Source organism: Indicator indicator, chromosome 21 (genome assembly GCF_027791375.1).
Source record: "Indicator indicator isolate 239-I01 chromosome 21, UM_Iind_1.1, whole genome shotgun sequence".
In the NCBI taxonomy this organism is placed as follows: Eukaryota; Metazoa; Chordata; class Aves; order Piciformes; family Indicatoridae; genus Indicator; species Indicator indicator.
Window position 1 is genome coordinate 16,431,677 of NC_072030.1, and position 24,536 is coordinate 16,456,212.

The window sequence follows — 24,536 nt, forward strand, 5'->3', positions numbered from 1 at the left end:
AGAGCTTGGTCAGGGTGAACTGGCCAGAGATTAGCCCCATCCACTGCCTCCCAAGCTGGAGGGGTGCCATCTTTGAGCCCTGCTATGCAACCCCGGGTGATGGCAAAGAGCCTGTTCCAATGCTTCCCAGTACTGTTTTTTGCGGAGAGGACATCAAGGTCTGCTAGTGGCCAGTGCCACCCTGGGCTCTGCCTGGCACCAGCATCATCCTCGATGACTCTAGGCAGCCTAGTGCCTCTATGATGGCATTTTGAGGGAGGGACACATCTTGGTACCCTCCCAAACAAGCCGTGGTCCAGGATATCCCCATCTCCCTCCAAACCTCCTAGCCTGGAGGGATGGCTGCTGCCAAACTGGGGGTGTCCCAGGCCCAGGGAGAAGCATGGGAATGGGTGGGGGACACGCTGCAAAATGACACTGGGTGGGGAACTGGGGACTGTGGCCGAGCCCCACTGTGCCAAGCCTTCCTCCCCCTCCTTCAGAGAGGGGAAAAAAAAAAAAAAAAAGCCGAAAAACCTGGAAAGAAACCCAAAAAACCCAGCAGAAAGGAAGTTTAGAGGGAGGCCAGCGGCGGGCACAGGCGGCGGCAGGCTCCTCGTGATGCGATTCACGGTGTTTATTCCCCTTTTCCTGGAGGCTGAGTCACCGGCTCAGGCGCCGGGGGTCAGGCCCGGGGAGCAGGGAGGAGAAACGGCGGCGGGGAGCTGTGAGGCGGCAACAGAGCGGCAACCCCGCGCCGAGCCCCCGCCCCGGCCCGCCCTCCCTGCCGTGACGCCGCCGGTGGCAATTTTAGCCCGTCAGCTGACTGAGAGATCCCGGAGAGGGGCCCCGCGCCTACAAAAGGCGGGCAACAGCCGCTGTACAGGGACCCTCCGGCCTCCCTCCCCTCCCGACGCAGTCACCGCCGCCATGGCGCCCCGCGGCCGCCTCGTTTTCGCGCTGCTGCTCCTTGCCCTGGCGGGGCCCTGCGCGGCCCTCATCAGGTGAGCCACGGCCCGGGGCGGGGGGGCGTCCTCAGGGGCTGGCTGAGCTCCCCCGGGGGTGGGATGGGCATGGGGGACACATCCACACCGGACAGGCACTCCAGGTGCTGTGCCGTGTGGCGGGCTCGCCCCGCAAGCACCTACGGCTGCTGCCGGCGCTGGGGGGAACGGACATGGCCTGCGCCACAGCTTGGTTGGAAGGGCTATTGGGTGCCAAAGCAGGTGTGTATCCCCCGCCTCGAAATACCGCCCTGGGGGTGTTGCGGCCATTGAGGGTGGTGCTGGTGCTGAGCAGAACGCAGGCCAGGAGAAGACCCTGAGGTGTGTTGTTCTTACCGCCCTTGCCCTCCAAAATGCAGGGCTGGGCATTGGGGAACGTGGGATGGGGTCGTAAAGCAGAGGGACCCACCCTCCCCGATAACAGCTGGAGCTTCAGGGCTTGATGTGTGTCCTGTCCTCATCCCACCATCCTCCCTCCACCAGCTGGAAGTTCAGGCCTAAGGAGAGGGCTCACCAAAGCTTCCTGTATTCCCAGGGACCTTGGCAGCCACCTACCCTCCTTCCCCTCCCCACATGCCCCTTTCCATTCTCCAGCCTTGGGAAAAGCACCAAGTGTGGCATGGAGAGGGGGATCCAGCACAAGGCGCTGGTGGGAGCCCAGACCCCATCCTTCTATGCTGGCAGGTCCCCTGGTTTTGGTGGAGCTGTGCAGGCCCTCTCCCTGAGAGAACCCCCCGTGCACACACCCTCATTAACAGGTGGGTGTTTACCCCAATCTTGCAGGATCCCCCTGACCAAGTTCCCCTCCATGCGACGAGTCCTGAATGAAGTGGGCAGCGAGATCCCAGACATGAACGCCCTCACCCAGCTCCTCAAGTTCAAGTATGGCTTTGCTGATGTGGCTGAGCCCACTCCAGAAATCCTGAAGAACTACATGGATGTGAGTAACATTCCCCCTTTCCCCTATGACCACTCCCCTCCCACTGCTGTGAGCCCCAGGACAATACAGGCTGGACAGTGTCACTTTTGGGTGTGCCCATCCCAGGGTTGGGGGTGGGACATGCCAGTTTTACCATTCCATGGCTGGGAAGGTGAAGGAGGGAGACATGCCAATCCTGTAGGAGAGATTTGTGCACTCTCATGGCTTGGTGGGTGGTTGCTGAAAGTTGTTTCCCATCATTGCTAAACTAAAAATACTAATGCTGATAATTACAATAATAAACAACCTACTGCAGGAGCTTTGCAACTTCTGTGACCTATTTTCTTTCCCCTTCGTGACTAATTAACAATCATAAATAGGGGCCTGCTTGCTTGTGGTCCTTTCTAAGTATCTTCTGGCCCATTTAGGCTCCACTTTCTGCAGTGTGGGGCATAAAATCATCGTGTTCCGCTCCTTGGGGTGTTGGGATGTGAGAAGTGAGCATAGGGCAGGGAGAGAAGGCTTAGACTGGGCACTAGCTTGCTGTGAGACTGGGGATGCAGGACCCTTTGTCTTGCTGTACTTATCATAGACTCACAGAATGGTTTGGGTTGAAAGGGACCTTGAAGACCATCTAGTTCCAACCTCTCTGCCATGGGCAGGGACTCCTCCTACTAGACCAGGTTGCTCAAGGCCCCATCCAGCCTTCATCTTCTGCCAAGCCTTGGGAAGAGCCACCCTGCATCTCCATCTACTTGGCAGCTCAGGGATCAAAGGGACCTTCATGGTGGAAGAAGCCAGATAAAAGGATGTGAGGTTTGCCCTTTCCCAGCTGCTAGACACACGTGGAGTTTCCTGTTTCTGGGTTCTCCACTAGGTACACTCATGGCTCCTGCAGGAATGGGATGTGCTCAGCACTGGCCAGCAGAATAAAGCTGGTGCTGGATATTTATTATGTTAATTTGGGATGTTGCCCCCTGCTCCCCTTCCCCAGGAGCTTTTGTCACGCAGCCAGCTCCATCCTGCTGTGCTGGGAAGGGCCAACGGTGTTGATGCTGATAGTCAGGGTGGTAGTAGTGGTTGCACCATGGTGGTGTCTTCTGTGACCACAGCTCGGGACACCACTTGCAAGAACTCTGCTCCTTTGTCACAGGGGAACCAGCCCAACCTGCTGGGGGAGATAAGGAACCGTTGGGTCCCTCCTGGCCCAGCCAAGAATGCTCTTGCTGCCAGAGGAGCTGTTGGGATGAAAGACACAAACTCTCCTTAGACCACCTTGTATGGTCCCACCGGCCCCTGGGACCCCTTGTGGGTCTTTGTGTGTGATGTGTGCAGGGGAGGGAGTTAATTTTCAAGCCCCAGCAATAATTACAGAATTGTTGGAAGCAAGTGCTGCCTTCCCACCAGGGGTAATTGCAATGGATTATTAATTGCTTGATGAGCAACCCTTGCAAACTAAGCACACAGGAGGTAATCAGGTTTGATAATCCTGTTTTCTGCCCCCCACCTTAATTAAGTAGACTGGGAGGGTTGGAAAGGCCAGAGGCTGACTTCCCTGATCCATCTGTTTGCCAAGCACCTTATGGCTTTCTGCCCCTTTGGGAGGACTGGGAAAAATGGGTCTGTTCAGGACCTGTTGAGCACTCCCCATGCATCTTCTTCCCTCCAGGCAGAGGTTTCTCAGGTTTCTTCCAACAGACATGCTCTCACAGGGCAGAGGGATATCCATTGGATTCCTGCAGTACAGGGATTTCTCCAAGCTCTCACCTCACCACTCTAAAGCCTTCTCTGGCAGTGCTTTTGATGCCCTTTTCTCCCTCCAGTCTTATGATGCCCATGACTGAGCATTTATTTGTTTCTCACCACCCCAGGGGCTCACCAGCACACACCAGAAGCCCCAGCAGCTGTACCACATGCTGCAGGCAAAGCTGCTGCTCACTGCAACCCACAGCTCCTCTGCAAAGCCACCAGCAAAGCAGCTTCCCAGCCAGTTTCAGCTTTTCAATAATGCAGGTGTTTTGCTTGGCTTCCTCCCATCTTTTTTTTTCCTCTTCCCTGTAGTGAATGACATGCCAGCCTGCAGACCTGCTCCACTTCTCTCCTGCCCCAAAAGTCCTCCCCCGCAAGCACCCATCCCACTTCTCCTCCTGGGTTTGTCCTTTTCACACCTGCTGTGATGAGGTGTGAGTGCCAAAGAGGAGCCTCCCTGGAAGCCCATCACCACCAGAACTGAGGGCGGCAGTGTCTAGATGAGAAGCTAGTCCCTTGTTAAATCCCAAGGGATGCTTTGGACTTTAATCCCTGCCTTTCACTGGCTGCCTCTGCTCACGGCTCCCTTCTCCTCCTTTGCAGGCCCAGTATTATGGTGAGATCGGCATCGGAACCCCCCCTCAGAAGTTCACTGTTGTCTTTGACACTGGTTCTTCCAACCTCTGGGTGCCATCTGTGCACTGTCACCTGCTGGACATCGCCTGCTGTAAGTGTCACCTATTCCAGCTATGTCTCAACAGCCTCTCCTCCCCTGCCAAATGCAAATCCTGGCATTGCAAGAGGAGAAACTGAGGCAGCAGCATGAAAGGGCTAGCCAGAGGCTCCTTAGGGTCAGCGCTGGAAATAGAATCCCAACCTCCCCCATCCATCCTTCCTTCCTCCCTTCCTGTTTGTTGGGTTGTTTGGTTTTTTTTTCCCCTCCTCCATGTCACCTCCACACAGCCTCCAACCTTCCCCAGCAGCCTCAGCCCTGAAGCTAGGGAGCAGCATCACAGGTGGGGATGTTTCTCCCCAGATTACAGCCCCGGCACTGCTGTTGCCCAGTTGCGCAAGGGCAGTGGAAGGGAAAAAAAAAATCCACCTCTTGCCAGATCTGATACAAACTGTCCTAGTTTCTGCTTTATTGCTGCATGGAGCATGTGCCTGCACGCTGGTGGATTTATAATTAACAAGAGCCAGGTAGGCAAGGCGAGATGAGAGCATCAGAGGCACTGCAAGTTTGCTTTGCTCTCTGGCTTTCCTAGGCAGGCAGTCAACTTCCACCACAGTTTGAAGGTGGCAAACCCAGCGATGGCAAAATGCCATTGGAAAGCTACAAGGTGTGCTGCTTGAGCAGAGAAACCTGTGGAGCCAACAAATGCAATCAGGAAAGGTGGCCCAAGGGGGCTCGGTGCAGGGAGGGAGGAAAGCTGTATGCCTATACATCCTGTAGTGCCCAGAGAGCAGATGAACCTTCTGTTTGTGTATGTGAAATGAGGTTTAGGACGCTGGGAGGGTGGTGAGGACCGGCCCTGGTCTGTCTTGGGGGTTCCAGATCTGCAGCAGGGAGCTGGTTTCTCAAGGCAGTGGCACGGGAGGTGCTGGAATCAAAGGGCTTGTCTTGAGTATGCAATGAGCCTCACCTCCTGCCCGACTGGGATCCAGACAGCCCAGATGGGGAAGTCCCAGTGTAGTGTCTTGGTTTCCACAGGGCTCAGCTGGTTTGTTCTCAGTGCTCTCTGTCCTCTAGCCAAGCAGCCGTGGAGCTGGGCTGGCTGAGCTCACTGCACACCACTGCCCAACTCGTGACTCGGGAGGAATCTGCAGAGGAGGAATCTGCTTGGCCATAAACCCAGGGATATCTTACAGTTCACAGCCCCTCCAAGGGGAAAAAGCAGCTTAGAAGGGGAAAGCCCTTCTCTGCAAGTAAAAATATAATGAGCCCTTTCTGTGCAAGAAGAACGACTGTGTAACAAAAAAAAAAAAAGAAAAAGAAACAGCTAAATCCATAAAGTAAAAATGTTTGTGCCCAGAGCAGGTATTTAAAGCCACCCTGATTCTCTGTGGCACAGGGGTGGGGGCACATTTAGCTGTGCTGTCTAACACACCCTGACACACCACCACGTAGCCTCTGGGCTTTTAATACCTGGTGGCCAAATTGGATTTAACAGCCAAATTGGATCTGCCCACCTAATTCCCCAGACGTTGGAAATGCTTTGTTGAGCAGTTTGGGCTTGGCAAATGCTGGGTCCAGGCCCATCTTCCTGTGGTTGAATGTCTGTGTTTGTCCAGACAAGCTGGGTGGTGTGGTGTTGGGTATGGGGGAGGCCTAGGCACCAAGGAGCACTAATGTTGTGTGTCCCTCTGTGTCCCCTTCCCTGGCTGCAGTGCTGCACCACAAGTATGATGGCTCTAAATCCAGCACCTATGTGGAGAATGGCACCGAATTTGCCATCCACTATGGGACAGGAAGCCTCTCTGGGTACCTCAGCCAGGACACTGTCACGGTGAGTAATTCCTGTCCTTGTCTGGGGCTGCCCCAGGGCAGGGTGCTCAAAGCCATTGGATTTCAACCAGTCTCCCTTCTGGAGTGTCCTGCCCTTATGAGGCCTGTTTCCAAGTGCTTTGAAATGAGGTGGTGAGGAGTGAGGAGGCAGGCAGAGCAGCAGGGAGGTATTAATCAGCAGGTCAGGAGTGTGGACCACACACATGGTACCCTCCAAACACACTCTCTAGCCATCCCTCCAACCCTTTTCCTTCTGATCCTGGAAACTGCCCAGCCCAGGAGCACACCAGCACCAGCACACAGGCTTGCTGGTGGTGCCCAGCTTGTTGCTGGCCAATATCCATGTGGTAGTGGCCATCCACGTGGGCAGGTGCCCAAACACTGGTGAGAAATGGGTTCTTCGTTGCCCTACTCTGCTCTGGTGTCAAGAACTGGTGGAGATGTTTGCAAAGGTTGTGTAATAATGAGGCAGGGGGGGTCGGGTTCAGCAGTGTTCAGGACCCAGCTTGAGGCTGCTCGTGGTGGTTGCTTCCCATCTTTTCTTCTCCAGCAAGCAAAGGCTGGGCTTTCTGTGCTGGGAAGGGAGTGATCCTTGCGTGACTGACTGCCTCCAGGTACAGCTGCTCCTGAGAGCTTGCCAGCTGCTGGACGTCAGCAGTGCACGTGCTCCTGGATTCTTCAGCAGCCTGGCAGGGCTCAGGGCATGTGTTTGCTTTGCAGGGGGTGGAGGCAAAGCAGAAGTTTTGAATAAGCACAGAAACCCCCCAGATCTGCAGGTTTATGTGTTGGGTTCAGCTGAAAGGTATTGACCCCTCCCTGGAGGTGTTCAAAGCCAGACTGGACGAGGCCTTGGGCAGCCAAGCCTAGTTGAGAGGTGTCCCTGCATGTGGCAGAGGGGTTGGAGTAGGTGATCTGCGAGGTTCCTTCCTACCTAGGCCATTCCATGATTCTGTAACTTACCAGTTTCATCAGGATCAAAAGAAAAATATGCAAGAGGAACACAAGCAGGAAAAATACAGGCCTGGAAGCACCAGCCACAGGTACCTACAGCTGAGGCTGGGATCAGGACCATCTCTAGGAGGAGATGGCTCAGTGAATGGCAAACATCAGTACAGATAAGGCTGTGGGGGAGCACCACAGGAGCTGCCAGCAGCTTTACACCTCTGGTTTTGCTCTTTTTCTCCTGCAGCCCACCAAGCTTGTGACTGTTTCCGTTTCACTCTGCCATTTATTTCTTCCATCCCTCACTTCGAAATGCCCTGTGTGTCTGAGCCTCCCCATGGCTCCTGCCAGTTGAAGGCACCTTGGTTGTAGCATTAATGGATTAGGTTTGTAAAAGAGCAGGCAGAGGCATCTGTGCTCACCCCAGCAGAGGAGCAGGGCAGCCAGGCAAACAGCAAACTCTGTTGTGCTGTGAAAGTGGGGGCTGGTTGAGGCACTTTCTGGCTCAGTGCAGGGGCTGAAGTGAGCCAGGAAGAGAATTGCAGCTTTCTCTTAGTTAATGTGGTGTTTTGGTTTTTTTTGTATTTGGGGGGGGGTTTGTTTGTTTGTTTGTTTTTTTGTATTGGGGTTGGTTTGTTTGTCATAATCACCCTAATGCCTGCTTGCTGATTAGCTCTCCACTTCCCAAAGGCTCAGAGGAAGGATTTTGTGCCTGGGCTTGTTTGGGAAGTGGGGATGGTTTTTGGCAGGTAGATAAGCTTGGAGTATTTGGTGGCTGTCTGGGCAGAAGCAAGAAAAATCTTACATGTGTGGAGCCTGAGCAGTGGCATGCTCACAGTACACAGCTGCAGGGGCAACTCAGACCCTCAGCTTAGGCACGAAGATGCTTCCTCTGATGTACAACATGGCACAGGCAAGCTCCTAGGCTGGAAATCTAGACATTGAAACAGCCTTCAGGGCAACCCTCTCAGCTCTAGCTGTCCTGATGGGTGGAAGCAGCTCCAGCAGCCTGTGTAGCACTGACGTGTGCCTGAAAGGTGCTGCCTGGCAGGTGGTCCAGTGTCCCTCAGCCCTAAATTGAGCTCATGGTGAATGTCCTCCCTCCTTCCCTGGAGGAGTGATGCCCTGTAGCTCTCTGAGGAGCAGTGGGTTTAGCCAGCTCTGCTGCTTGAGCATCTCATCCTATTATTGCAGCCCAACCTTGAGATGTCCTTCAAGGACAGCAGAGGAAACATTGCTGACTGTGGGGCAAAAGATCTCTCCCAGGGCTGCAGTGTGGATAGACCTCTTCTCACCTCACTACAGGCAGGCCATTGAAGTGCTGGAGCATGTCCAGAGAAGGACAACAAAGCTGGGGAAGGGTCTGGAGAACAGGGCTGGTGAGGAGTGGCTGAGGGACCTGGTCTGGAGAAAAGGAGGCTGAGGGCAGACCTCATTGCTCTCTACAGCTCCCTGAAAGGAGGTTGGAGCCAAGTGGGTGTCAGTCTCTCCTCTCTAATATCAGGTGATAGGACAAGAGGAAATGGAATAAATTGTGCCAAGGGAGGTTTAGGTTGGATACCAGGAAAAAATTTCCTGCAAGGGTGGTTAGGCATTGGAACAGGCTGCCCAGGGAGGTGGTGGAGTCACCATCTCTGGGGGTGTTCGAGAAATGTGTGGACGTGGCACTTTGGGGCAGGATTTAATGGCCATGGTGGTGTTAGGTTGATGGTTGGACTCAGTCTTAAAGGTCTTTTCCAACCAAGACAATTCTATTATTCTATTAGAATCTGTCTCTTATTGCCAGAGCTCAGCTGGAGCTGCTCTTGTGTCCCAGGGCCAAGCGTGGGCAGGTTGTGCTCAGACCCCACTACCAGACAGATGCCTCCTTCCCTCCTGGCTTGTACACCCAGGGCAGCGTTCTAACAAAGCAGCTGCCAGTTTCAGCAGGTGGTTTTCAGTGGAGGCTTTGCTGAAGGTCCTGCAGGACCAGTGGGGCCAAGCAGTGGGACTTTTGCAGCCCCGTGGCATAGAGCTGGGGTGCTTCTTGCCACGTGCCGGCGAGCGGATGCATTGCCAAAGCTCTGTGGCCCCACATCCTGCCCTGTGGCTTTCAGCTGTTGCAAGGCTCCCTTGCCCTTTCCTGGTACAAGCCTCCCACACCGTTAAAGCCAGCACCTCCTCCCCCCTCCCCCCCACTAGCCCTGCACTGTGAAGCCCTGGGGGGATGTTATTAATTATAGGGATCGTTATCTGCCATCAGGTAGGAAGAGGCCAGCTTTTCACTCCAGGGCTGCTGGCTGGGAGGCTGAAATTGTCCCAGCACAGATGCTAAAATTGCCTGTGGTCAGCCAGAAACCTCCTGAACTGATAGAACTAGGAGCCAGCAGCCCCATCCTGCTCCCTGTCAGCAAAGTTCTCCTGCTTTCTGTGATCTCTTGCTTTCTGTGATCTCCTCCTTTCTGGGGATCTGCCCTTGGGAAGCCTTTCAGCTTTCCAGCTGGGAACACCAAGCCTTCTTGTGGCTGGTAAGAGAGGTGACCTTCGCTTTCAGAGCATTCCACTTGCTATTTTTGTGGTTTGGGCTCAACCTCACTGGGTCTTCTCCCCTCCCATGGAAGGTCTCTGCAGGCTGGTGGCTCCTCTGGGAGATGCAGCAGTATCCTGGGGGTGTTGCTGATGTAGGGGAGATCACAGGGGTCGTTGGCAGAGGTGAGGGATTTGTGTTCCCAGCTGAGGGTGGGTGCAGCACTCAAGGGGGTAGGACGTGGAGATGACTTAAAAGATGATGGGGAAGAGGATTAAAGGCACAGCACAAGAGCTTTTCAGACTGTGGAAAGGATGAGGCAGGCAATAGGGGAAGGGCTGCAGAGAGGATAAAGGGATAGAAGGTCCTCTGTGCAAAGAGGAGGAGCTGCAAAATGGCATGGCCAGAGCTAGGATCCAGCAAAAGGCTGAAGTAGCTGAGTGAGGTGGGCAAAGAGCACAGCGGGGCTGCTGCCCGTAGGGGTGCATTGGGCATTGCAGGGACTCAGGAGATGCCACTGTGCTGCCAGATTGGCCTGTGCCCCCCCACCCCCATCCCAAGGAAAGTGGCACCAGGGTGTCTGGTTTCTGCAGCTGCTTGCAAATGCAAAGGTGAAAGCAGACAGGAGAGTGGCAGCATGCTGAGGGAGGTGCTGCAGCCTGTGCTCAATGAGATCCTGTTTCCAACCTGGTCCCTCGAGTCAGTTTTCTTTACAATCTGCTTTTCCCTCCCTTCCCATCTGCCCTCAGCTGGGTAACCTGAAAATCAAGAACCAGATCTTCGGGGAGGCTGTGAAGCAGCCGGGCATCACGTTCATCGCTGCCAAGTTCGATGGCATCCTGGGCATGGCCTTCCCCAGGATCTCTGTGGACAAGGTCACCCCTTTCTTTGATAACATCATGCAACAGAAGCTGATTGAGAAAAACATCTTCTCCTTCTACCTGAACAGGTAATGTCGGGTTCGATGGCACATCTCTCATTGCAAGGGCAGGCACAGCCCAGCTGGGCATTTCTCTGTCTCCCAGCTGCACCTCTTGTGTGCTGGTTTATGCCCTGACCAGCATCACTGGGAACATCTCAGCAAGATCTGGAGCAATCATCCCAAAGTCTTTTCTGTTTACTGCTTTGAAGTGAGGAGGAGAGCAGTAGAAATGCAGCTATTTCACTGATAACAAGCTGGGTAGATCTGCTGCCAGATTTCTTAACTGCTGAGGAGACAGAGGATGTTTCCAGAGGAAAGAGAAGTAAAAATAAACAGGGCTGTGATCAGGAGATTGCACGCTGCTAGTGCAGTCCCTGGTAGGGGTTGAAACACAGCCCCAGTCTGCTGCCAAAATCCACAGACCACATGGCCGCCACCATGTCACCCCACCAGCCATCACTAATGATGAGGCTAACACTCCCTCACCCCCCAGGAAATCCTCTTCTGCAGCTCCCAGCACCTTCCCATTCTCTGCTGCTCCCCCCAGGACACCCCAGCCATGCTCCTGGCACGCAGCAGGGGACTCTGAACTACTTCAGCCCAAAAAGCAGCACACAGAGAGGGCTGCTGCTGGCTGTTGGAGCTCCAGCCCTCCCCCCTCACCATATTTCTTCCCATCTGCTCAGCAGTGAGGCTTTATCTGAGGGTAACCTTGAGGAGGCTGCTGGCTGGCACCGAGGCGAGCGCAGAGAACCTCACGCTGCATCAGCCAGCCCTACACGGGGGCTTGGGCCAGGCTGCTTGCTTGTGGGCTCCTTGTGGCACTGCACCCCTTTTCTCCAGGGGTCTGTGAGAAAGCAGCAAGCAAACAGCTGCAGGATGCTTGGGCTGGGCCAAAATGTTTCTGTTTCCCCATCCCAGCCTCTCTCACAGTATCATTACTCCTGGGTGCCCAGGGAGGTGGTAGATGCCTCCTCTCTGGGGGTGTTCAAGGGGCCAGGGTGGATGAGGCCTTGAGCAGCTGAGTCTAGCTGAGAGGCACCCTGCCCATGGCAGGGGAGGTTGAAGTGGATGATCTCTGAGGTCCCTTCCAACCTAAGCCGTTCTGTGATTACCTTGACATGGCACAATGCAAGTGGGGGAGTCACCATCCCAGGGGGTGTTCAAGAAACGTGTGCACATGGCACTTTGGGATGTGGTTTCATGGCCACGGTGGTGTTAAGCTGATGGTTGAACTCAGTGATCTTAGAGGTCTTTTCCAGCTGAAACAATTCTGTGATTGTAAGTCTGCCATGCTCGTGCTGCACTTCACCCCCAGGCACCCCAGCATGTCTTTTGCAGCTGCATGGAGTGGGGTTTTGCCTCCCCCTGATTCTAATGCTCAGGGTTTGGTTTGTTTTTCAGAGACCCCACAGCTCAGCCTGGGGGAGAGCTGCTCCTGGGAGGGACTGACCCCAAGTACTACAGCGGTGACTTCAGCTGGGTCAACGTCACACGCAAGGCCTACTGGCAGGTCCACATGGATGCGTGAGTCCCTTCCCCACCCCACTACATCCACACCTGGGGCTGCGCTGAGACCCTCCCCAAAAAGGCATCCCCCCTACCCCCAGCTCATTTGTTGCTGGAAGGGGAGGAGAGGCTGGAAACAGCAGGAGGTGTTCTGCAAAACCTCTTGATGCCTTGGCCCCTGAAAACACCTGCTCTGCAATGCACCTGGCAGGCATGCTGCCCTCTGCTCAGCACTGCTTAGCCTGCACCTTGAGCACTGTGTCCAGTTCTGGGCCTCTCAGTTTTAAGAAAGATGTTGAGGTGTTTGAATGTGTCCAGAGAAGGGCAACAAAACTGGGGAGGTGTCTGGAGCACAAGCCCTATGAGGAGCTGCTGAAGGAGCTGGGGTTGTCTAGCCTGGAGAAGAGAAGGCTCAGGGGAGACCTTAGTGCTCTCTACAACTATCTGAAAGGAAGTTGTAGCCAGGTGGGGGTCAGTCTCTTCTCCCAGGCAACCAGTGACAGGAGAGGACACAGTCTCAAGCTGTACCAGGGGAACTATGTTAGGAAGAAATTCTTCACAGAAAGAGATATTGGCCATGGGAATGTGCTGCCTGGGGAGGAGGTGGAGTCACCCTCCCTGGAAGGTTTAAAAACAGACTGGATGAGGCACTCAGTGCTGTGGTTTAGTTGATTAGATGGTGCTGGGTGATAGGCTGGACAGAGGAGAAATACCAGCATGTCCTGCTTGTGGCCAGGGAAAGCCCCAAACATGAAAGCTGGGCTTTGCTGAGCTCTCAGGAACTCTCAAGGGCTACAGGAAGGCAACCCTTGAGTGAAGGGCACGGCAGCAATCAGCACATTGTGGGAGCAGAGGGGAGGAGAGCAGGGCTGGGCTGAGCTGGGGCAGAGGGGAGGCAGGCTGAGCTGGGCAGAGGGAGCAGGGCTGGGCTGAGCTGGGGCAGAGGGGAGGAGAGCAGGCTGAGCTGGGCAGAGGGAGGGAGCAGGGCTGAGCTGGGGCAGAGGGGAGGAGAGCAGGGCTGAGCTGGGGCAGAGGGGAGCAGGGCTGGGCTGAGCTGGGGCAGAGGGGAGGAGAGCAGGGCTGAGCTGGGGCAGAGGGGAGGAGAGCAGGGCTGAGCTGGGCAGAGGGAGCAGGGCTGGCTGAGCTGGGGCGAGGGGAGCAGGCTGGCTGAGCTGGGGCAGAGGGGAGGAGAGCAGGGCTGGGCTGAGCTGGGGCAGAGGGGAGGAGAGCAGGGCTGGGCTGAGCTGGGGCAGAGGGGAGGAGAGCAGGGCTGGGCTGAGCTGGGGCAGAGGGGAGGAGAGCAGGGCTGAGCTGAGCTGGGGCAGAGGGGAGGAGAGCAGGGCTGAGCTGAGCTGGGGCAGAGGGGAGGAGAGCAGGGCTGAGCTGAGCTGGGGCAGAGGGAGGAGAGCAGGCTGGCTGAGCTGGGGCAGAGGGGAGGAGAGCAGGGCTGAGCTGAGCTGGGCAGAGGGAGGAGAGCAGGCTGAGCTGAGCTGGGGCAGAGGGGAGAGCAGGGCTGAGCTGAGCTGGGGCAGAGGGGAGGAGAGCAGGGCTGAGCTGAGCTGGGGCAGAGGGGAGGAGAGCAGGGCTGAGCTGAGCTGGGGCAGAGGGGAGGAGAGCAGGGCTGAGCTGAGCTGGGGCAGAGGGGAGGAGAGCAGGGCTGAGCTGAGCTGGGGCAGAGGGGAGGAGAGCAGGGCTGAGCTGAGCTGGGGCAGAGGGGAGGAGAGCAGGGCTGAGCTGAGCTGGGGCAGAGGGGAGGAGAGCAGGGCTGAGCTGAGCTGGGGCAGAGGGGAGGAGAGCAGGGCTGAGCTGAGCTGGGGCAGAGGGGAGGAGAGCAGGGCTGAGCTGAGCTGGGGCAGAGGGGAGGAGAGCAGGGCTGAGCTGAGCTGGGGCAGAGGGGAGGAGAGCAGGGCTGAGCTGCCAGCCAGCCCCTGCCTTCTATTCTCAGCTCTCCCACGTGATGATGGCAACTTGAAAGCAGCCTGTGACCAGTGTGTGTCCTTTCCCTGGGGGTCACAACCCTGCCCCATGCAGGGTTTGAGTTCATTTCCCCTAGCCCTGGTGCCTGGACAGAGCATGGTAGGGCCTTGGCTGGAGGCTTTGTCTGCCCGTGCGTGGGGAAGCCAGGCAGCTCCTGTCTTGCCTTTTCCATGCACACAAACCCTTCCCCTCTGTGCACACAAACATCCTCTCCCTAGAATCAGGTGATAGGGCAAGAGGAAATGGCCTGAAATTGTGCCAGGGGAGGTTTAGGTTGGAGATTAAGAAAAATGTCTTTCCTGCAAGAGTGGTCAGGCATTGGAACAGGCTGCCCAGGAAGGTGGAGTCACAATCCCTGGAGGTGTTCAAGAACTCTGTGGACATGGCACTTTGGGACATGGTTTCATGGCCATGGTGGTGTTAGGTCAGCAGTTGGACTCAATGGTCTTAGAGGTCCTTTCCAATCAAAACAGCTGTGTGATTGCCTTGCCTGTGGCCCCCTCAGCTGTCCCTTTAACTCTTTCCTTTTCACAGCAGCACAGGTCAGAGTCCTTGACACCCCTTAGCTCACTCATGGGGCTCAATAGCTGCAGTGCTCACTCTGCAGAGCAGGCAGCAAGCAGTCCAGGCTCAGCTACCTTCAACTCTTTGCCTGCTGCTTCCTGCAGCCTTTACTGGGAGGTTTCTAAGGGTTGTCTTCTGTCTGGGCACCTCTCCTCAGGGTGGATGTTGCCAATGGGCTGACTCTGTGCAAAGGAGGCTGTGAGGCCATCGTGGACACTGGGACCTCCCTCATCACTGGCCCCAGCAAGGAAGTGAAGGAGCTGCAGACAGCCATTGGTGCAAAACCCCTCATCAAAGGCCAGGTGAGGCTGGGCTGGGACAATGGGAGTCTGTGGCCATCACAGCATCCCTACTGATGTCCTGCTTTGCAGTCAGATGCTTCTAGGGACACTGGTCTGCTGCTCCCTCTGTGCTCCTGGAAGAGCCCCTGGCATCTTTTAGCCTCCAGCAGTGTTGTGTTCACTTCCCTGTTCATGCTTTCAGAAGAAGGCCATGAACTTCAGGAATCACCTCTGCCACCCATCTCTGAGAGGCAGAGGGAGAAGTGTGGGTTGCAGCTGAGGCCAAGGATTCAAGTTAATATGAGTCCAGAGGCACTTCAATGCAAATGTGTTTAATGCAGGTGACAATCCCTCCCTGCCGAGCTTTTAACCATCTGAGCTGATCTCACAAGGTCATCTCCCTGAGACTGTGGAGGAGCAGGGATTATAAGGGCCCTCTAGGAGGGAATTTCTGCTCTGAAACCCCTCCCAGATCAGAGCCATGAGCACTTGCAGGGCTTCTCTGCAGCATCAGAGACCTCATGCTGCAGAAAACTGACTTAGACCTGCCACCCTCCCTGAGACTCACCTGTGTTAAATTGGCTTTGTCCATTCTTCACTGGGGGTCCCTGTCTGTCTCTAGACTATACTGAGCCTCTCTTCCCCCTCCTGGGGCAGAGGAAAGACCCCCAGTCCTGCTGCATCAGCTACCGTGCACTGGTGCTCAGCTGCACCCAGCATCCTTTGGCTCCATCCCTAAAGCCCTCTGACCCCTCAGCTTGCAGCCCTGGGCAGAGAGCAACCTGCTTGTCCTGGCTCAAGCCTCTTCTGCAGCCTGAAATGAGCTGGGTTCTGGGAAAACCATAGCAAAACTGTGATTGTGCCCAGGAGAGACCAGGGAGCTGCCACCTAAAGCCTTTCCTGCTGTTGTTTCAGTATGTGATCCCCTGTGACAAGGTGTCCTCCCTGCCTACTGTCACACTAACGCTAGGAGGGAAGCCCTACCAGCTCACTGGAGAGCAGTATGTCTTCAAGGTATGTCCAGGCAGCTTCTGCCAGCCCCACACTCCTCACTTGTTCCCTTCTCCACTGCTGGGAGCAGCAGGCTGGGACGTACTCTTGGGAGCTGTGGATCTCAGCCTCTAAGGAGGGGAGCTGGTTTGGAGTGGTGGGAGGCAGCAGGTTGGGAGTTACTCTTGGGAGCTGTGGATCTCAGCCTCTAAGGAGGGGAGCTGGTTTGGAGTGGTGGGAGGCAGCAGGTTGGGAGTTACTCTTGGGAGCTGTGGATCTCAGCCTCTAAGGAGGGGAGCTGGTTTGGAGTGGTGGGAGGCAGCAGGTTGGGAGTTACTCTGGGGAGCTGCAGACCTCATTCTGGGAGAGGCTGAAGGTGTTGGTTGGATGCTGGCGGTTGGATGTTACTGCTGAGCCTATGAGGTTGAGGGAGAAGAGGACCTCCTTGGACTGAAGCTCTCCCTCTTCTGTCCAGGTTTCTGCACAAGGAGAGACCATCTGCCTGAGTGGCTTTTCAGGCCTGGATGTCCCACCCCCTGGGGGCCCCCTCTGGATCCTGGGAGATGTCTTCATCGGTCCCTACTACACCGTCTTCGACCGTGACAACGACTCTGTCGGCTTTGCCAAATGTGCCTAAGTGCCCCAGCCCTGCTGCCTCTGCCACACACACACCTACATGTGGGAGCCACAGAGAAAAATTCCCAGGATTAGAATCCCAGTGAGTGGAAAACAAAACAAACAACAACAAAAAACACAAACAAACAAGAAAAAGAAATGGAACTAGATTTAAAAGTGACATGGAAAATAGTCCTTAGTACCCTTGCTAGCTACTTTTTCCCCCTCTGTTGAGTAAGTGGTGCTGGGAGGTCTCTAGTTGACAACTCCAGCTGGAGTAGCCCCTTGGTTTACTGCTAGGTCTTCCAATACTTGTTTTTAGGGATGATTCTCAGAGCTGAACAAGACCCTCTCCTGTCTCCCAGCCCTGGTCTCCTTCCTGGGGGTGCAGCTGGCTGGAGCCAGCTCCTGGCACCTCTGTTCCTGCAGAGAAGCTGTGTGGCTGCTCTTGGGTTTGGGCTTCTGTGCTGGGGGAGAAGGATGGGGAGGGCTATCCAACATCTAACCACTTCTTGCTTTTTCACTGATGCAGTGGGGGAGCAGGAGGCAGGGGAGGGTCTTCATCATCCCTCCACAGTAGGTTGAGGCAGTGACTGGTAGGCCATTTCTTGATGGGTTTGTGCTGGCTTGGTCCTAGGAGAGCATGTCCTGGGCTGGAGTAGCAAGGGATCATGGTAGCATGGCCAAGGGTTGAGTTTCCAAGCCCAAGGGTTCTGGTGATGTGGTTTTGTATAGTGATAGCATTAGGGAGAGAGCTGGGGGCATGAAGCCCACGTGCCTGGACCTAACAGCACAGGGATTCATAGGGGAGCTTCAGCCAGTGAGACTCCTTGGAGGTCAAGATAGGATTGCATAGAGGGCACTTGAATTTATGGCCATGAGGGCCCAGCTTCCTGCTGAGCAAAGTCACTTGAAACAGGTTCTCCTTAGTTTGAACTCTAACCACAGATCTTCCCAGCTCCATCCACAGCCAGGCTGCTGAGAATAATGTTTCCTGAAGCAGCCAAGTGACCAAGTTGAAATCACACTGAGGGAACCCATAGGTGTTTGTCAGCCATGTAAGAGCTTTTGGAAACACTATTTTGCAGCATTTGGAACTGCCCAAAACTCCAGAGGCAGCTGGCAGAGCCACCAAGCCTGGGCAGAGGAAGGAGCTGTGGCAGCTGCTGGGCTTGCACTCACGTTCCCTGCTGCCCCATCCCAAACCCCAACTGCCTTTAACCCCTCCTTACCTGCTTTCCACCTTACTAACCCTGCCGAGAGCTCTGTTCTTGTCCACCCTGTGCTGCAGAGGGAGTGAGGCACAGCCCTGCCTGGGGAGGCTGTGGCTGCTGTAGCTGTTCCCACAGGCCCTCCTGGAGAGGAGGATCCAGAGCTGCACATATGGAGCTGCTCGCTTGGCTGGGCTGGCGTCAGCAGGCAAACACTGGTGGAACTGGGAGGAGGATGAAGTGAGTTTGAAGTGGTACTGGAAAGCAGAAGAGAGTCTGCCAAGAGGCCCAGCCTGTGCTGGGAGTGAAGGACTCTCTTTGTTTTCCAGTATGCTAGATCAGGCCCTGAAGTCAGGGAGAGGTAGCAGGTGAAGAGCAAAGCTGAAGGTGGCAGGAGGATTAGGTCCTGAAGTTAGAGAAGAGGCAGCAGGTGAAGGGTGAAGCTGAGGGTGGTGAGAAGATCAAGTCAGCACCATGACCCCAGCCCAGGCAGAATTCCTGGCTCCCCAGTTATCCTGCCAGCAATCCCAGTGGGGCCAAAGAAGTTCCCAGGAAGGGTCTTTGGGCAGTGGGTGACTAGGTGGTGATTTGATGTCCTGAACTCACCATGAGCACCAGAGGCACAGGGGCAGAGGTCACAGAGTGAGCTGCAGGAGCCTACCAGTGAGTAGGTAGGCTGTGGATCTCCTGTCCCCACCCACGGCAGCACTGGGTTTGGCTTTACAGCCCTGCCTTACACCTTGGAGGGGTCTGGTGTGGGCAGTGAGGAGAGGCCTGGGCACACCTGGGACTTGTGCATTGTCCCCTGCCACCCCAGATGTGACAGATCTGCTCCCCAAGCTTGCTTCTGCCTGTGGTAATCTTCACCTGCAACCCTGCATCCAGAGGCCTGAGGACATCTACCTGTTGTGGACTGGCTAGAGAACAGCAGTGTGTCACCAAAACACCCCTTCAGTAGGCACTCCAAAATCAGCAGCTACTCAGCACCTCTCCAGAGAGCCCCAGCTTCACACCAGTTAAGTGCCCACATTCACAGCTGCAGGATTCCTTCAGCATGGGAAGACAGAGACAGCCTCTTGGTTACCTGCTGGGCAGGGGGAAGCCTGACATGCATCTGGCAGCATGTTTTGAACATCTCCAGCATCAGGGTTGAAGCAGAAGGAGCCAGCAAGCCAAGCCATGGTTCTGCTGGGTGTGCAGTGCCTCACACCATCTGCACCATCACCTCTGTGGTAACCCAAGGCTGGGCTGAGGTCTGACTGGGGTACAGCATGGCCCCCAGCAATGCCCTGAGTGACATGGGGTAGGCTGGAGGAGAAGTTCATCATGCTCTTCCCTGAAGTGGTCTCCTCCCCTCCTCCTTTTATTTGTGTTTTTAAACCAAACTCTAACGGTGTGACTGGTTGGTTGGTTGGTTGATTTTTTTTTTTTTTTTTAATCTAATTTGCTGTCAGAATTTCTGTCTCGTCATAGAACATGGAGAAGAAAATACAGTATTGCCCCCTTACCTCTGAGTGCTCTTTCCTTCAGCAGCTTCAGCTGCCACACACTCTGTGGCCAGAGGCTGTCTCCTTGACCTGTGTCTGTCAGAAGGGCTCCTTCCCTTTGAGAAGGAAACAAGGGCAAGGGCAGGGTGCTGCACCTGGGGAGGAATAACCTGCACCAATATGCTGGTGGACAAGAAGTTTACCATGAGCCAAGCAACATGCCCTTGTGGCTAAAAAGGCCAATGGTGTCCTGGGGTGTGACCAGCAGGTTTAGGGAGGTTCTCCTCCCACTCTTCCCTGGTGAGGTCAGATCTGCAGTACTGGGTCTAGTCCTGGGTTCCCCAGTTCATGAGAGATGGGAAACTAGTGGAGAGAGTTCAGGGGAGGCTACAAAGATGCTGAGGGGACCTGGACCATCTCTGTGAGGAGGAAAGGCTGAGAGCCCTGGGACTGTTCAGTCTGGAGAAGAGTAGTCTCAGAGGGGATCTGAGCAATGCTCAGCAAGAGCTAAAGGAGCTGTGGGGGCCAGACTCTGCATAGAATCATGGAATCATTTCCAGCTGTCAACCCAACACCACCCTGCCCACTAAACCATGTCCTGCAGTGCCATGTCTGCATGGGGAGTGTTTAACACCTCCAGGGATGGTGACTCCACCACTGCCCTCAGCAGCCTCTTCCAATGCCTGACCACTCTTCATGGGTGCCCGGTGACAGGACAAGGGGCAGTGAGCACAGACTGGAACCCAGGAGCTTCCACCTGAACCCAAGGAGAAACCTCTTTGCTGTGAGGGTGCCAGACCAGGCTGCCCAGAGAGATTGTGGCATCTTCACTGGAGAGAATCCAAAGCCCCCTGGCCATTGTCATCCTGGGCAAGCTGCTGTGGGTGCCCTGCTTTAGCAGAGGGGTTGGACTGGATGATCCCTGAGGTCTCTTCCAACCCCACCATGCTGGGACTCTGAAACACGCTGGGAACCTGTCAGGTTTGTCTTTTTCACTGTATTAAAACGTAGCCCAGCCTCTGCAGGGTGATGTGGCAGTGTCACCTGCTTGACCCAGGTACTCCTAGCATCTCTCCTAGCCTTCAACCTCCCCCTGGGACCACAGCTCCCTTCTAGTGTATTGCCAAGGATAGCTCTCCAATAGCTTGTGGAGAGCTGTCCCCAGCTTGTTCTGGGCCAGCTAGAACGAGCTCCTGCTCAGTTTGGGTCAGAGGGTGGTCCTGTGGTGGCCAAAATGGGCTCCCAGTTGCTAAGTCCAGCCTAAACCCCACCAGGATGTGATGTTCCTGCTCCCAGAGCCAAACATTTCAAAATGTAGGGAAAATCCAGGGTCCTTGGCTGTGTGCTTTTGAGTGCTGCCACACAGGAGCTGCAGACTCCAGTGCAGAAGGCAGGCCCCGTGTGCCAGGTGGAAGATAAGAGCTAATCCTGACTTTGAAAACAGCATCATCTACATGAGCAAGAGGAATGCAGCCAAGTCCCATCCTGGCTCCTGAGCACACAGAGAACTTAAACTGATTTTCCCACCAGCCTCTGCTCCCCCAGGATGCCTGAATCCCCCCATCAGCTCTTCTGCTCTAGGAGGAGGGATGGATTGAACCCAAAAGGGCTGGCTGGCTCCTGGAAGCCTTTCATGCAGCCCACCATTCCTCAAGAGCCCAAGGGGAGAAGTCATCCACTGCCAAGTATTTGCTGATGGGAAACTGAAGGCATTGTTTCTGCTGGGGGGAGGAGGGGTTTGTGCCTAAGCCTTTAATCATGCTGTGAGTTTTGGGTGTTATGGCTCAGTGAGGACAGTCACAGGCTTGATCTTGGCCAAGAGCCAGGATTGACCACCCATGGTTTCCCAGCAGGGAGCTGCCCACACATTACCCTGCCCAGCAAATGCTCAGGTTTACACCAACTGCCCCACACTCATCCCCTCTCCCCCATTCACTGCACCATCTCTGCAGAACTGAGCACTGAGAGGGCATCTTCTCAATGCTGATCAATAGCTAAAGGATGGGAGGCAAGAGGATGGGGCCAGACCATTGTGGCCTCATGTTGGCAGCTTGGATCCTGAAGTGGAAGGCTGGGACATCCACTCCCTGCTTTGGGAGGCAGGTCTGGCAGTCTGGGGAAGTCTGGTTAGGCATAGAAATGTCTAAAGGGAGGAGTCATGAGGATGGGGCTGAGCTCTTTTCACTGGTAGACAGAAAGAGGACAAGGGACAAACTGGAACCCAGGAGATTTCACCTGAACAGGAGGAAGAACTTTGGTGTGAGGGTGCTGAAGCCCTGGAGCAGGCTGCCCAGAGAGGTTGTGGAGTCTCCTTCTCTGGAGAGCTTCCAACCCCACCTGGACATTGTGATCCTGAGCAAGCTGCTGTGGGTGCCCTGTTTTAACAAGGGGGTTGGACTGGGTGATCTCCAGAGGTTCCCTCCAGCCCCCACTGTGCTGGGATTCTGGGATCCTGTGAACTCCAAGCACATAACAGTTTGAGAGTTCACTCTATTAAATGTCTCTGGTGCAAGGAAGATAAACTCTTTCATTACATATCTCCTGGAGCAGCAGGGTGCTCTGGCTTGACCCTCAGGGCTGGCTGCATGGGGCTGATCCTTCTCCAAGCAGCTCTGCCCAGGGCTTTGCCAAAAGCTTATTCAGACAAGAACCTGCCCAAGCAGCTCAAAGGTGAGACCCCCTTGTTTATGGAGATGACAGAAGGTTGGACCAGATGATCCTGAGGTCCCTTCCAACCTGGTTTTCTATGATTCCATGATTCTATGACTTGCTCATCTGGTTGGCTCAGCAATTTATTCACTGGGGAACTATTTTTACTCACCATGAATGACTAAGCACATTGGTTTGGGGGCTGATGGCTTTTTCCTTTTCCTCTCTTTCCTGGATTTATTTATTTTTAGGTTCCTTTGGGAGGGAAAAGCAGCAGAATGCAGACTGAAAGCTTGGAGGACAGGAGGCAGAGATCCAGGGAGAGCAGGGAGAAGGGATTTACCCCCTCTGAGCCTCAGGCCACCTTGCTGCTTATGTGCCTTAGCAACCCATTAAGGAATTTTATAGGGGAACTAGGAAAGAGCCTTCGGGGCACTGTGGGCTTTGTGCTTTGGAAACCATCAGGGGCAGGTCCTGCTCATGATTTTCCAGAAAGCTGGAGTAGGATCTGAGATGGAAAACTTCCTCTCTTACAGTGCCAGATAGTGCTACAGCCCCTAGGGCTCTGACATGATTACAGGAGAATTGCTTTGGGTCAGGAAACATCTTCCTGTTCTGTTTGTCCCTCCACAAGGAGATGTGAGCCTTGATGCCACGGTCACACAGGGGATTGTTCATCCTCACACCAGCTTTGGTTTGAAGGGAAAGTGGTCCTAGGCCTTAAGGTTGGGAGCTTGCACCTTTAAAGAGTCCCAGAAAATAAGAAGAGTGTGAAAATAATGCAGAATGTTGAGGATCTTGAATTTCTGGTGTTATCATTTTTGAAGCCAGTTCCCTGGTTTTGAAGGGTTCCATGAATGGTTTTGGATGCTGCAGAAATGCTGTTGTGGTCCACAGGAATAAAGCCCTCACCACATCAAGAAAGATGATGAATTACCAACCCTATGGCCCCAAAGTGCCCTGCAAACTGTGGGTAGACCTGGTACCAAGAAGAGAAAAAGCAACCACCCAACCTTCCTGACCTTTCAGTCCTACTCACCCCAAAGAATGCACCCACCTCTGTTGACCCCCACCTTCCCCTTCACCACCCTGCTGCCTCCTCTTGCCTTCTCCAGACCCCCTCAGAGATCTTTTTCCCTGCTGCCCCTCCATCACTGATGGTGCTAAGAAGAGCAGCCCTACCTACACAACTTTCCCAGCAGCTCCTTTGGCCTGCAGTGATCTGTGTCTGGGGGGCTCCACCTCTGTGCCTGTGGGAAGGATGCTCTGCACAGCTGCAGGCTTCCCAGGGTTGTCCAAGCCCTCCAAAAAAGCTGACAGCAGCTGACTGCAGCTCTGCCTCTCCTGCAAGCCTCTTAATCCCATGGGAGCATCACTCTCACCTTGCTGCTGCTTCTGCTTCTTAGCAGTGTCCTGGGGAGAGCCCCAGGTCTGGTCACAGGCACTCATGGCTCTAATAAAGCCCTCTTTGCTTTGGCAGGACCCAACACTGCTCCAGCAGCCAAAAATCCCCTACCAGAGGACAATTTGTCCTTTTTTTAAACAGCATAGGCACCTTCAGAAGGATCTTCAGTGGAAACTGGACCCACTCCAGCCTGGGAGCGCTGTGGCTGCACAAGAAGTGTCCTCACATCACACCAGCCCACGGGGATGAACAGGAGGGGGGTGTCCCTACTCAGGAGCCAGACCTGCCTGTGCACAGGGGAGGGAATTTCCATCCCTCTGTCTGAGCTCAGCACTTTGTGGGCAGCCTTAAGGCGTTTCCAGAGGATTCCCCTTCCCCTGCAGGTAGGACTGGCACCAACTCTTGTGCTGTCTCCAGCACTCTGGGACGTCTCAGCTCCCCTTCCCCAGCAGCTCGGCTGAACTGCCTGCCTCAAAGCCACCTGCACCAGGCGGGGCTCTGCTGCTGTAAGGTGACACGGATGTCCTCACCCTCGCTGTGCCATGCCTACGTCCTCCCAAACGACCTGAAAGCTGTCCCTGTGCCACCAGGTGCTCTTCACCATCACGTCCCTGGGCAGGGGGGGGTGTGCTAGGGCAGCACCCCACAGTCAGGTTTCCATGCAGCTCCCAGGGCAGCTGGCAGCGGGAGGCAGCAAACATTTCCCTGATCCTGTGCCAAGCCCAGGCACAGCCAAATCCTCCCGGGCTTGTCCATCCTTGGTGACATCCCCACCTCCCTCCCCTACAGCAGCAGCATGCCCTGGATCCGGGGTGCTCCTGCCCAGCCCGGGGTGTGCTGAGTGCCTGCAGGATTTATCACCCCACACACAGGCTGTATCTCCCTTTCCATTCAGCTCCCACAACCAGAGCACTTCTTTTCCCCACAGCACTGCGTCACCACCACCTCCCCTTGTCCCAGCTGTCCCCACACGCTCCTGCCACCACTCTTGCTTTAGGTTTTCACCCAGGCCCGTGGGAGCGAAGCCACAGCCAGAGCTGCAGCCAGTCCCCACTGCAAAGCTCTCTGTGGGTGAGGCTGGGGAGACAGGGGCTGAGCATCCCCTCCAGATGGCCGAGGCCCAGGAGTTGTCTTTTCTCCAGCGAGGTGCTACCAGGATGCTCCAAGCAGGAGGTGACGTCCCCGTGTGGGGGGGACCAGGAGGAGAAGGGCTGGGACACGGAGGAGCTCTCCTGCGTGGAGTATGCTTGGAGGAGGGGAGTGGGGGGGCTGCCGGTTGACCTCCCCATCCCCAAAGCACCCCTTTGACCACCCTTAGCCC

At 55.2% G+C, this 24,536-nt stretch overlaps 1 protein-coding gene across 1 annotated transcript; it reads left to right on the forward strand.

Annotated features, from left to right (window-relative positions):
* Positions 1-909: 909 nt before the first annotated feature.
* On the forward strand, positions 910-19,170 carry CTSD (cathepsin D). Its single transcript, XM_054390720.1, has 9 exons — positions 910-983; positions 1,767-1,923; positions 4,255-4,378; positions 6,040-6,158; positions 10,355-10,554; positions 11,932-12,054; positions 14,735-14,879; positions 15,774-15,872; positions 16,324-19,170. The coding sequence occupies exons 1-9, from the start codon at positions 910-912 to the stop codon at positions 16,483-16,485; spliced, it is 1,203 nt and encodes a 400-aa protein (XP_054246695.1). The 3' UTR covers positions 16,486-19,170.
* The last annotated feature ends 5,366 nt before the right edge of the window (positions 19,171-24,536 follow it).